This window comes from Halichoerus grypus, chromosome 5 (genome assembly GCF_964656455.1).
Source record: "Halichoerus grypus chromosome 5, mHalGry1.hap1.1, whole genome shotgun sequence".
Classification (NCBI taxonomy): Eukaryota; Metazoa; Chordata; class Mammalia; order Carnivora; family Phocidae; genus Halichoerus; species Halichoerus grypus.
Genome location: NC_135716.1, coordinates 53,105,044 through 53,117,532, shown reverse-complemented (window position 1 = coordinate 53,117,532; position 12,489 = coordinate 53,105,044). Strand labels below are relative to the sequence as shown.

Sequence of the window (12,489 nt, the reverse complement as noted above, 5' to 3'; positions counted from 1 at the left end):
GGGTGATGTATGGAATTGCTGAATCATTATATTGTACACCTGAAACTAACATATCACTGTATGTTAACTATACTGGAATCAAAATAAAAACTTAATTAAAAAATAATAAAAATAATAAAATCATCAGCTTAATTCTTGAGACTGATAAAATGTACTACAGGTACAATCCAAGCAATCAAACTCACCAATGCTATATAAAACAATACTTTGGGGGCGCCTGGGTGGCTCAGTCGTTAAGCGTCTGCCTTCGGCTCAGGTCATGATCCCAGCGTCCTGGGATCGAGCCCCGCATCGGGCTCCCTGCTCCGCAGGAAGCCTGCTTCTCCCTCTCCCACTCCCCCTGCTTGTGTTCCTTCTCTCGCTGTGTCTCTCTCTGTCAAATAAATAAATAAAATCTTAAAAAAAAATAAAACAATACTTTGGGTTTAATAATGTTCTTAAGGAATTTACCCATTTACTTACAAATTTACTGTAAGAATTGATACCATCTCAAACAGTATTTGAGGTCCAATAATCCCATCTTATTTTCACTAGTGTTCCTACTGGAGGTGTTAAAGTCTCAACCACAATAAATACTCATGTCCAAGACACTCAGCATGTTGACTAGTTCAACAAACACTGTCCTGAGATGTGACAATCCCTATCAAAGGCATCAGTGAACAGGCCATCAACACAGACAAGACCCCAACCTAGTTACACTTCATTTATCAGGAAGTTACTTATCTGGTGACATCAAGTCTCCACAGAACTCAATGAGAACTAAGCAGAGGAGTTTAGAAGCTGTCAAAATACATGTTGAAGTCCATGTACTGGAAGTACATACACTTTACTTATAGAAGAGGCTGAGCGGTCATACTCAAATACTAACTGCTCTTATTTTAAGCACAATGAATTTGGTGGGCAATTTCCTGGGCATCAGAATATTAGAAGAAGAAAATTAAAAAGTTCAAAAAAAGCTAAAAATGGAGACACAGGTGCAACAGCAGAGAAAGAATAATGACATCTAAAGGCAAAACACAAAAACTACAAAAATTGGAGGGTTGTGTAGCTAAAAAGCAATAATTCTATATATTTGAATTATGATACAACACAGAAATTAATGTTTATAATTATGACCTTGGTTCGTCAAAAACAAAGACCAAAAAAACAGGTTAAACTACTTTAAGTCTGACAAGGTTCAAGGAAAGTAGATGACGTATTTTATAAAAAGAAGCAAAGAATTAAAAATTGAGTATTACATGTAAAGAGTCAACTTTCTACAATTTGAAGAATAAACTTTTTTGAAATAAAGCATTCCCAAGCCAGGTGACTCTAAGTTATGAATCACTGTCAAACATTAACCAGCTCCTGTGACTACAGGTCTCACCATAATTACATTACACATCCATTCTGAAACAAAGCCTGGACCCACTGGTCATTAGCTTATCAGTGGTGACACTATCCAAACATATTAGATCATGGACACCACAACCAAGGATATGATAACAGGCTACCTACCATTCTTTAACAGACCTCCGTAGAGCCTTCCCACCACACTGTCTTCAGGGTCCCTGGTATAAAAACTGGCTCATATGTGAGACCATTTTAGGAGGGTCCTATGATACTTAGTAACTGTATGTTGTGGGATCTAGAGAGCAGAACAGCAGAGTGAAAAGAACATTCCAGGGCTGTGTTGGAATACACACAGCCTAAGGTTTGAATCCCTGCCTTATTAATTACCAGCTGTGTCACTGCAGCACAGTATGCTTGGAGACTCACTTCCTTCATTTAGAAAATGGAGAAAATATCTCCTCCTTTTTTTTTAAATTTAAATTCAATTAGCCAACATACAGTACATCATTAGTTTCTGATGTAGAGTTCAGTAATTTATCAGTTGCATATAACACCTAGTGCTCATCACATCATGTGCCCTCCTTAATGCCTGTTACCCAGTTACCCCATCCCCCCACCCACCTCCCCTTCAGCAACTCTTAGTTTGTTTCCAGGGGTCCAGAGTCTCTCATGGTTTGTCTCCCTCTCTGATTTCTTCCTATTCAGTTTTCCCTCCCTTCCCCTATGATCCTCTACGCTATTATTTTCCACATACGAGTGAAACCATATGATAATTGTCTTTCTCTGATTGACTTAATTCTCTCAGCATAATACCCTCCAGTTCCATCCATGTCAATGTAAATGGTAAGATTTCATCCTTTTTGATGGCTGTGTAATATTCCAGTGTGTGTGTGTGTGTGTGTGTGTGTGTGTGTGTGTGTGTGTGTGCGTGTGTGTGTATACCACACCTTCTTTATCCAGCTACTGTGGACACCACTGCTATGAACATTAAGGGGCACTGGATCACCACATTTGCATCTTTGGGGTAAATACCTAGCACAATTGCTGGGTCATAGGGTAGCTCTATTTTTAACTTCCTAAGAAACCTCCATACTGTTTTCCAGAGTGGCCATCAGACAATACATATAGAGTGCAAATGTAGGTTTTCAAAAAACTAGCTATTATGTTTATCAGATGGGAATATGGAAAGGGAACAATTTTAATTCACACTAGGACAAATCTTGTGAAATTGTGTGCTGTGTTAATAACAGAAGAAAAAAATGTCTAAAGAAAGGGCAGGCAGGTTTCACATGATAGGAAAGTGCTTTATATTTTTAAGTCACAGTAGAAGCCCTCTGACTTGTAGGTTGGCTCATGGAAAAGTAGGTTAAAGTGAGAATCCATTAAAAAAGCATACATATACACTGTGAAGACATTAGTTTAGCAATTAATGCAAATATTCTGATAGAGGTCCAGGCCTTCTCGCTGAGGAGAGGTCCACTCACTGGAGCTCTGCACTGATTTCTTTATATAAGCAATACCCTTACTACAATGTCTGGGATTGCCAGAATCAGTCACTTTAAAGCCAAACAGGAACAGAAAGGTATTTGGAAAGCAATTCCTTCCAGATTTTTATGATTCCCCCTCCCCATCTTTATGGTTTACTTGCCCAAACTAATTCAATAGTAGTTCCTTTAACAACAACGACAAAAAATCTCTTCTTTATGAAGGTCTTTCCAAAATATTAAAATTAGCTTTCTTAAGAACAAAAACACTTTCCATACTCATATTTTATGAATTTATACAATAATCAAAAAATTACTTACCAATAATATAAATAGATTTTGGAACAAACACAACTAACTAGCTTTAACTAAAGATATAGCTGAACTGGAAGAAGCAAAAGTACCAGACATAGTAGAAGACCACCAATTTCTAATTTTCCAGTTAATGTTGGTATCAGTCAGTGGGTTTTAGAGAACAGAATGTTGATTAATTTAGCAAGTCAGTTAATTCAATGATAATTGCCAAAGAAGTTAATGCCTGCGAGTCATTCATTCTAATTTGTCATAATCTGATTTCTGATTTCAAGTCACAATCTGACATGAAAGAGAAACAATATAATGGTTAAAACTTTTAAGGTTGGTATTGTTAGAATTAGGCCACCCACACTCCAAAATCTCTGAATTTACTTATTTCTATTTTGCAACTCAGTCTAAGTAGATCACAATACTTCTATTCATGCTTTAATACCATAGCTTATACTCTGAATGTTACTATTAATATAATGTCTTTCTAGAATTAGTTTTCTTTTAAAAGTGTTTTTCAAACTTTTTTTTGTGTGTGTGGTAGAAATAGTACCATTTCCCCCCTACACTTTTTTTTTAAAGATTTATTTATTCATTTGAGAGAGCGAGCACGCGAGTGTGTGAGCGGACTGGGCGGGGGGGGGGGAGGAAGAGAGAATCTCCAGCAGACTGAGCATGGCGCCCAAGGTGGGGCTCGATCTCAGGACTCTGAGATCATGACCTGAGCCAAAATCAAGAGTCAGATATTTACTGACTGAGCCACCCAGGTGCCCCCCGACTCTTTAAACAAAATGTTCCCAGAATTATAATATATAAAATAATGAGGGTAGAGCCACTCTGAAAGTAAGGTCGAACTTCCCAGCTACCCCCAGAACAGTCTCTGAAGCCTTTCTGCAGAACTCAAGAGCTTCTTGGGACAAAGGCTGAAAAGTGTTCCTTTAAACTATAATCAGGGATGCCTGGCTGGCTCAGTCAGTAGAGCATGTGACTCTTGATCTGAAGGTCGTGAGTTCAAGCCCCATGTTGGGCACAGAGCAAGCTATAATCAAAAACAAATATTAAAACAAAAAAGTTATAGAACTTATTAAAAGGATATTACTTAGCTAATTAGAATATTCAGTTAACCAAAATAATTTCTGATTCTTATCAGCTGCTCTAAGTTTGAAACTATAGTAAAAGCAATAATGAAAGAAACAAGTGTTGGCGAGGATGTGGAGCAAAAGGAACCTCGTGCACTGTTGGAGGGAATGCAAACTGGTGCAGCCACTGTGGAAGATAGTATGGAGGTTCCTCAAAAAGTTCAAAATAAAACTACCCTATGATCTAGTAATTGTACTCCTGGGTATTTACCCCCAAACACAAAAACACTAACTCAAAGGGATATATGCAGCCCTATGTTTATTGCAGTATTGCAACAGCCAAATTATAGGAGCAGCCCAAGTGTCCACTGATAGATGAATGGATAAAGAAGATATGGTATATACATATACAGTGGAATATTATTCAGCCATAAAAAAGAACGAAATCTTGCAATTTGCAACAACATGGATAGAGCTAGAGAGTATAATGCTAAGTGAAATAAGTCACTCAGAGAAAGACAAATACCATGATTTGACCCATGTGGAATTTAAGAAACAAATGAGCAAAAGGAAAAAAAGAGAGAGAAGAGACAAACCAAGAAACAGACTCTTCACTATAGAGAACAAACGGATGGTTACCAGAGGGGAGGAGGCGGCGGGGAGGATGGGTGAAACAGGTGATGGGGATTAAAGATTACACTTACCATGATGAGCACTGAGTAATGTAGAGAATCACTGAATCACTATATTGTACACCTAAAACTAATATAACACTGTATGTTAACTATACTGGAATTAAAATAAAAACTTAATAAAAAATCTTAAAAATAATGAAAAAATTAAAATATTTTGCTAAACTGCGTATTTTATTAAATTTGAGTTATTTTTCTTTGCATTTAATTAATTTAAACTGTCCTAAAGTAGAAGAGATTCAATGACACAAAAGTCAAACTGAAGAGAAAAAAAAGTGGTTCTCAAAAGGGATTAAAAAAGCAGGTCAGGTTGATGAATGATGAACAAATTATGTAAATATCTACATCTTATTTGTAGTCTCTTAAGTAAATGTATCAAAGCAAGAAGTTCTGCCATTATTCAGTTACCCTCCTAAAATCTACTCAGAGGCAGCCTGACATCAAAGAGGTAGAGAGCAAACATGTGTCCAGCCCAAAAAGCTGTTCTATCTAGTCATATAATCTAAATTTGTAAGTATGAAAAGGGAATGAGCAGAGACCTAGCTGGATCTCATTACTTTCTCATTCGGTATTATCATCTTCCTGTCACCTAGAAAGATAACAGGTAAGATCTAAATAAAATTATTTCCCACCTACAATTTGTCCTGGATACAGGTAGAAAAGCAAAGTAACTGAAACAGTATTTATGCTGATCTGACACTTTTCTATAATTCTTTCCTTTTTGGGGGGGCGGGGTGAGAGGGAGAAGGGGCAGAGGGAGAGGGAGAGAGAATCTAAAGCAGGCTCCATGCACAGCGTGGAGCTCGATGCAGGGCTCAATCTCACAACCCTGAGATCATGACCTGAGCCGAAATCAAAAGTCGGACACTTAACCAACTGATCCACCCAGGCGCCTCAATACTTTCAAAGCATAAGTGACAGGTAGCTATAAGAGACCTAGGGAAGGGTTTTGGAAATAACCTAAGCATTTCCACATATAGAAATCAAGAAATTTAATAAATGTTCTGTGAAAAGTATAAACCTTCTTTCCATGATGAATTAAAAACTGGACAACAAAGGATTTGCTCAGACAGAACGTTTCTCCCCAGAAAACAATGTATGCAGATATAGAGCTATAATTGTTACCTACATAGCCATTAGGGTATGTATACACATAGACAGGAAGGGAATGAAAGTCACCAAACTATTCAGTTCAATTCTTGGCTAAAGTGAACTACTCCCCTTAGCACATTATTAGAAATAACATGACCGGTCTTGTAGGACCAGAGATGAATAGAACTTAAGCCTTGACTCTTGTTTATTATTAAAAGAAAAAGAAAAGCACTCTGAGGGTATTTCAGACTTTCAACAATACAAGTAGAAGTCAAAGCCCTTTCCTAACTACTATTATCTTCTACCCGCCATTTTGTCACCATAGTATCCCTTTTTACTCATGTAATTACCAATTTTTAAAATTGATTTGTGTACTTTTTTACTATATATTCTCTTTCCCTCCAGTAGAAGTTGTTGCCCCAACTTCATGAGAGCAGACGAAGAGCTAGTCTGACTAGTTTACCAGCCCCTACGACAGTGCCTGCCAAACTGAAGAGGTCCAGTAAATATTTAGTGAATGAATCAATGAATGGATGAACAAACAAACAAATCAACTCCTGCACCAGTAAGACTGCCCCCTCTTCATGATCCTCAGTCATGAATGTACTGATTCTGAGTGATTTGGAAGGTGAAGTGGGAGTCTCTGGTGAGAATGATTGGATCCTAGGCAGTCAGATGGAAGCAGTAGTTGAAAGGTTAACTGTTGCAAGTAACTACAAAACAAAGAGATGCAGGCATTTAACTCTGCTAAGTACATAAAGAAAGACTCTAATACAGTGACTGCTCCACAGGCTAGACAATTTACTTGCAAAATTATTATGAGCCATCCGTCTGACCCCAAACAAACAATTGTTAAACAGATCGCTTCGCTGGCAGGAATGCATGTGGAGGGGAGGTTGCTTCAAGCACATAGTAACTTCTGTAACAGAACATGTGCTTCTACGGTATTAGTTGTCAATGAAAAATTAAGACAATAAATGTTGCAACAAATTCGAGTATTTAACCATTTAAAGCTATACTATACATAAAATAAATTCAAACCATATTATGGCACTTACTAAAGAAATATCTAGTCACGAACACTGGTACTTAAAATTCTGTGATGCAGTAAGTATGGCCTGAGAATCAAATCAGACATTCTAGTCTCTAAGGCATTCTGTAATATTATGCTCAAACATATAACATAATGACAAAACTAATGTTTTAAAATTGTAATGAAATGGTGAAAAAGAACAGCATACATAAAAGAATATCCACAAAGAAATAAATACCCATGAAATAAATATCATAAAATTCCTTCCACAAACATAAGGAAACGTGTATACTACATTTGCAACTTGTAATAAATCTGACTGAGCAGGTGAAATATTCATAATTCAGCAGAGTTATCTGTAAAATGTATTTTTTGTAAAGTTAATACCTGATGTTCTGGCTGCAAGTTAGGTCAGCTTGTAAAAATAAAGATGGCCATTGCACCTGGGTAGCACCCATGGGAGCATGACGAAAAGCTTATCCATTGCAAGGTGGAGATAAGAAGATTTCTTTGCATAAAATAAAACAGTACTTCATTTTTAAATATAGAAAATGATATATTTTTCTATTAATGAGAAATGATCTGCCACAGCCACTACTGACAGTACCCAAGAGCTTAGGATGCCTCTCTTGAAGGATAACTTTAGGACCGCAAAGCTTCATAGTTGCCTCCTGCATAAACCCTCCTCAATAGGAATTCTTGAGGAATGTCATCATTAGTTCACAAAAATCCAAATCACGAGGATTTCAAGAATAGTAATAATAGTAGCATGTGTTTATTATATGCCAGTCACTAATCTTTAACTTTACATAACTTTACATACATTATCTGATTTAATCCCTTCAATGACCCATTACACAATAGATAGACAATGTTAATATCTGCATTGACAGACTTACTCTACTTAGAAATTTCTTGAGTTCTTACTATTTTTGACTAAGCGTGTATGTTATTTGATATATCAAGACAGGCTATCTTGAGCCATTACCTCTCAATGCCAGGTAGCATAAGCAGCCCGTTTTCTTCCCCAGGTATGACCTGGTTCATGGCACTTACCTTGCAAGACACTGTCTAGCTTGTGATTATCCGAGGTAGAGGTGTGCTGGAGCCAGACTGCACCACCTTGCGGGAGCTGACTGTGTACACATATTCCCAACTCTGCATTCAGGGACATTACATTGGTAACTTAAGATTGGCCATGGCGGGAGTATTTTAGACTACAGAAATTGTCAAATCAGGGCCTTTTTTATTGGAGAACTAGTTATTAAATATTCCCATGCCACTGATCTAAGGAAATTTGTACTAAGTTTGTCAGGTCCAATTCAGATTCAGGAAGAATGAGTTCATGTCTTCCAATCATTTGAGTCCAGTTATCAACTGGACCTCTAGATATCCAGAACTCTCAGCAGAGAGGCAACCCATTTTCATAACTGCTCTCTTAGATCTAGAGCAGATTCTTTCCCTATTCATTTCTACAATATGACTCATTCTTAAACATCACAAACTTCTTAATCACTGTAATTCATCCTAAGATGCCACTGAGTACTAGATTCACCATTACTTTATGTACTATTAAGAATAAAAAACATGGCCAATTAAATCGACATAACATCAACTCTAAGATACATCCTGGTATCAGAAATACTGAAATTTTTTAAATGGGCACATTAAAAACTGATGGGAAAAAATCATTTCTATACTGCTTACTATTGTTTTCCAATCCCAGAATCTTAGTTCCATATCTCCTTTCACTCTTGATATTCTACTCCTAGCTCTCCCACCTTAATGGTTTCCCCAGTGCATACTTATACTCAAAAATATCTTTATTTATAGGCTATAAACAGAATGAATTCTGTTCTATAATAGGAAAAATTATAATCCCGAGAGTAGATACAAAATAAAAAAAGAAAATGATAAAGCATCGGAATTTGGTAGCAGGAGAAGAAAGGAGCATGAAGAAGTAGAAAGGGAGGCTTCTCTGAAAAGCAGAAGACTGTGGAACAGAGGAAGAGGCAAAACAGGTTATATGTAAAATGCCCTGAGTAGCATGTATTACTATAAAGCTGGTTTTAATTTTATGGTGGGGAATAGTTTATTACCAGGATGAACATCAAAATCTTCCCCAAAAGTGCTCTCACTGCTTTGAGAAGATATGAATCTAGCCTAATGTGACTAAAATGACATGACCATGAATCCCACCTAACTTCCCTAACTAGCATAATGAAGAGAAATAAAACATATTTTGTCTTTTAGCAAATCACCAATTAAAGTTCAATTATACTTTTGAGGTATCTCAACTTTTATCAACACTCTTAAAACATGTGGAAATGATTCTACTTACTCTCCATCCACTTCTGGTCTTCTACATACACAATGAAACTTGCCACCAAAATCTATATAAAGATCATTCTCTACAATATGGAAGATTCGTCCAATGACTAGTTTATCCTTGGCAGGTCCCATCTGTGTAAGAGGAGAATGTCTCAGCATAGATGCAAAGGATTCCACATTTTTTGGAGAGCCCTAAAAAAAAAGGAGAGATTTATATGTATATTATTCAAGATAAAGGTATAATATGACAGATACGATAAAATCTTAACAGGGGAAATTTTTTAAAGTGAATGTGCTGTATATTTATATTTTGTGGCAATATGAAAAAAATATTTAAATGGAATTTTGCTTTAAAAAACTAGATATACTCTTCAACCTCCTCTTCCTCCCTTTCCTTCTTGAAGAGGAAACCAAGAAAAGTGCTTAGTGATGCTGATATGGTGGCTCAGAGTAGAATCTGGAATGTGAGCAAAGTAAGGAGCATCCTTAGACAAAACCTCCTACCATGGGGACAGAGGGAGGTCAGAGTCTGAGCATGTGAGTAGGGCAGCCAAGAAAGTGATTAACTTTATTCCTAATACTGATCATCTGGGGGGAAAAAAAAGCCTTCAAATTCAAGTTTAGTGGGAGTGACTAAACAGTATGGAGGTTCCTCAAAAAATGAAAAATAGAATTACCATATGATTCAGTAATCCCACTATTGGGTATTTAACCAAAGAAAATGAAAACTAATTTGCAAAGATACATGCACCCCTAAGTTTACTCTAGCATTATTTCCAAGAGCCAAAGTGTGAAAGCAACCCAAGTGTCCAGTGACAGATGAATGGATAAAGAAGATGTGGTATAAATACACAATGGAATATTACTCAGCCACAAAAAAGAATGAGATCTTGCCACTTGCAACAACATGGCTGGAACCTAGAGATATAATGCTAAATGAAATAAGTCAGATGGAGAAAAACAATTATTAGATAATTTCACTCAAATGTGGAATTTAGTGATTTCACTCACATGTGAAATTTAAGAAACAAAACAAACAAATGAACAAATAAAGAGACAAACGAAAAACCAGACTCTAATAAAGAGAACAAACTAGTGGTTTCCAGAGGGAAAAGTGGGGGGCTGGGGGACGAGTGAAATTGATAAAGGGGATTAAGAGTACACTTATCGTGTGAGCATTAATGTATAGAATTGCTGAATCATATCATATATCCGAACTAATACTATATGTTAATTATACTTTAATAAAAAATAGCCCAATAAGAGGTTTTTTTTTTTAATTTAAATACAGATTAAAATAAAAGTGATTAAGGATCCTTCAATTACCAGGGTGAACATGAGTTCTTGTTATATAATATTTTTAAACAGTTTTGTCATAATTTTCTTCTTTTTCTTGTTTTGTGCTGCTCATTTCCTAGGAGTCTTTTTACATACTGAATTTACTTGAGGTATGACTGAATATATAATGCAGGCTCCTTACTTCTTTTTTTCTTTAACTTACAAATTTTTTCCCAAACACACGTTTTTTCAGAAATCCATGAGTACAGACTTGCACCTTTTACTCATCTTTAATTTGGGTCTGGTGTGGTATGTGCATTCTTTGGGTCAAACTAAGGGAAGTACTAAGTTTCTGTTTGTGAGAGCTAATTACAGAAGAATACTAACAATTTAATCTACCTACATCCTGTATTTGGAATAAGTTTTACATCTGTTATTTCAGGGAGAATTATTAAGAGTCTGATAGTATGCTTACTTTACAAACTATAAAACCATATTTATGACTCATTTTTAATACATGTAGTACTCCAACCATTACAAACTCAGATGCCAGGCTGGGTGGGGACTTGGTGAGCAGAAGAATATGTGCTAGTCTAAAAGGTACAGCCACTACTCAGCTCCAGCTGCAGCTGCAAATCAAGTCCAGTGTTGCCACATCTTTTGATTCTCCAAGAAAAGCCAGAAATCCATGTATTAACGTAAAATCCCCAATTTTTCCATGTTTATAAAAAAAAAAAAAAAAGCCTTTTATTTTATCAGTCTGGTAAAATACACTTTGGCCCAAAGACCAAAAGCTTATGACCTTTGCCTCAAGGTAAAGAAAGTCAAAGGAAAAGAGAGTCAAAACATTTGGCTGATGCCAAGTCCCTTAGATGCGGGAAGGAGGGTATGGCGATGGATTTGTTTCAGTGAGTTGAAACACACTGGGAAGGAATCCTGAGCGCCTGAGTGTCCATCTAAACCAAAAACAAGTCAGTAGATCTAGATGCCAAATAGAGCTGAAAAGGTAGCCAGGAATATTATGCTTTGAGCCATACTACTAGTTTTATAACTGCACAGAGTATAATATTAAAGGTCCTTAAACAAGCACCTCGAAAAAATAGTTCTTTCTTGTACAGAGCCAAGGATGAAGCACACTCTATGCAGACACAGGCTATGAGTTGCCCTCTAGAGGCAGCGCAAAGAGTCAGACCAACCCAGCGGTGCCAAGAGCGGCTACTGTGACACTCCATTCATAACAGCTGCCCCCAGAGCAGGTGGAAAAAGCACCGCTCAAAGGCAGAGTATCAGCTTCTGGGTCTCATCCTGCTTGCAGTCAAAGAGGGTCCTTCCCCCCTCTTCCTAGGACCTGCTTTCCCATTACCCCACCCCCATGGTTGACAGCTCCTCCTACCTCTCTCTCCTTCCTTTTCCTCCTTCTCTTCTTCTCCCCCCACCACCTTTGGAAGACTTTCAGTTGAAGCCATGGTCTAATTAAAACAGCCTTAGATGACAGGAAGGTCCAGTAGTAAATCTAATAGTTAAACATTTATTGAAAATAACTTAGCCATCACTAGGGCCTGTTCCTAAAATAACATAATCTCCTTTATAACTGTGAAGAGATGTTTGGGCTAAGATTAGTACGACAGTAAAAGGTATATTTCCTCCTAAGTTTTAGGAAATAATTAAGTGTTAACAACTAATTATTTAATAAGATCTCTTAAGACTTTTTAGTAAATCTGTTGTAAAATATTTATATTATAAATTTCATAAAATTATGAAATTATTTTTATATTGAAGTACAATCAACTTATAATATGATGATATTATAACAGTTACAGGTATACAACATAATGATTTGATATTTGTATACACCGTGAAATGAT

At 36.6% G+C, this 12,489-nt stretch overlaps 1 protein-coding gene across 1 annotated transcript in view; it reads right to left on the bottom strand.

Moving 5' to 3' along the window:
* Nucleotides 1–12,489, bottom strand: part of MRPS28 (mitochondrial ribosomal protein S28) — a 106,968-nt gene that overhangs the window by 75,656 nt on the left and 18,823 nt on the right. The window contains exon 2 of the mRNA XM_078072287.1: nucleotides 9,357–9,538. Coding sequence (XP_077928413.1) covers nucleotides 9,357–9,538 — 182 coding nt within the window. The remainder of the gene's footprint in view (nucleotides 1–9,356; nucleotides 9,539–12,489) is intronic.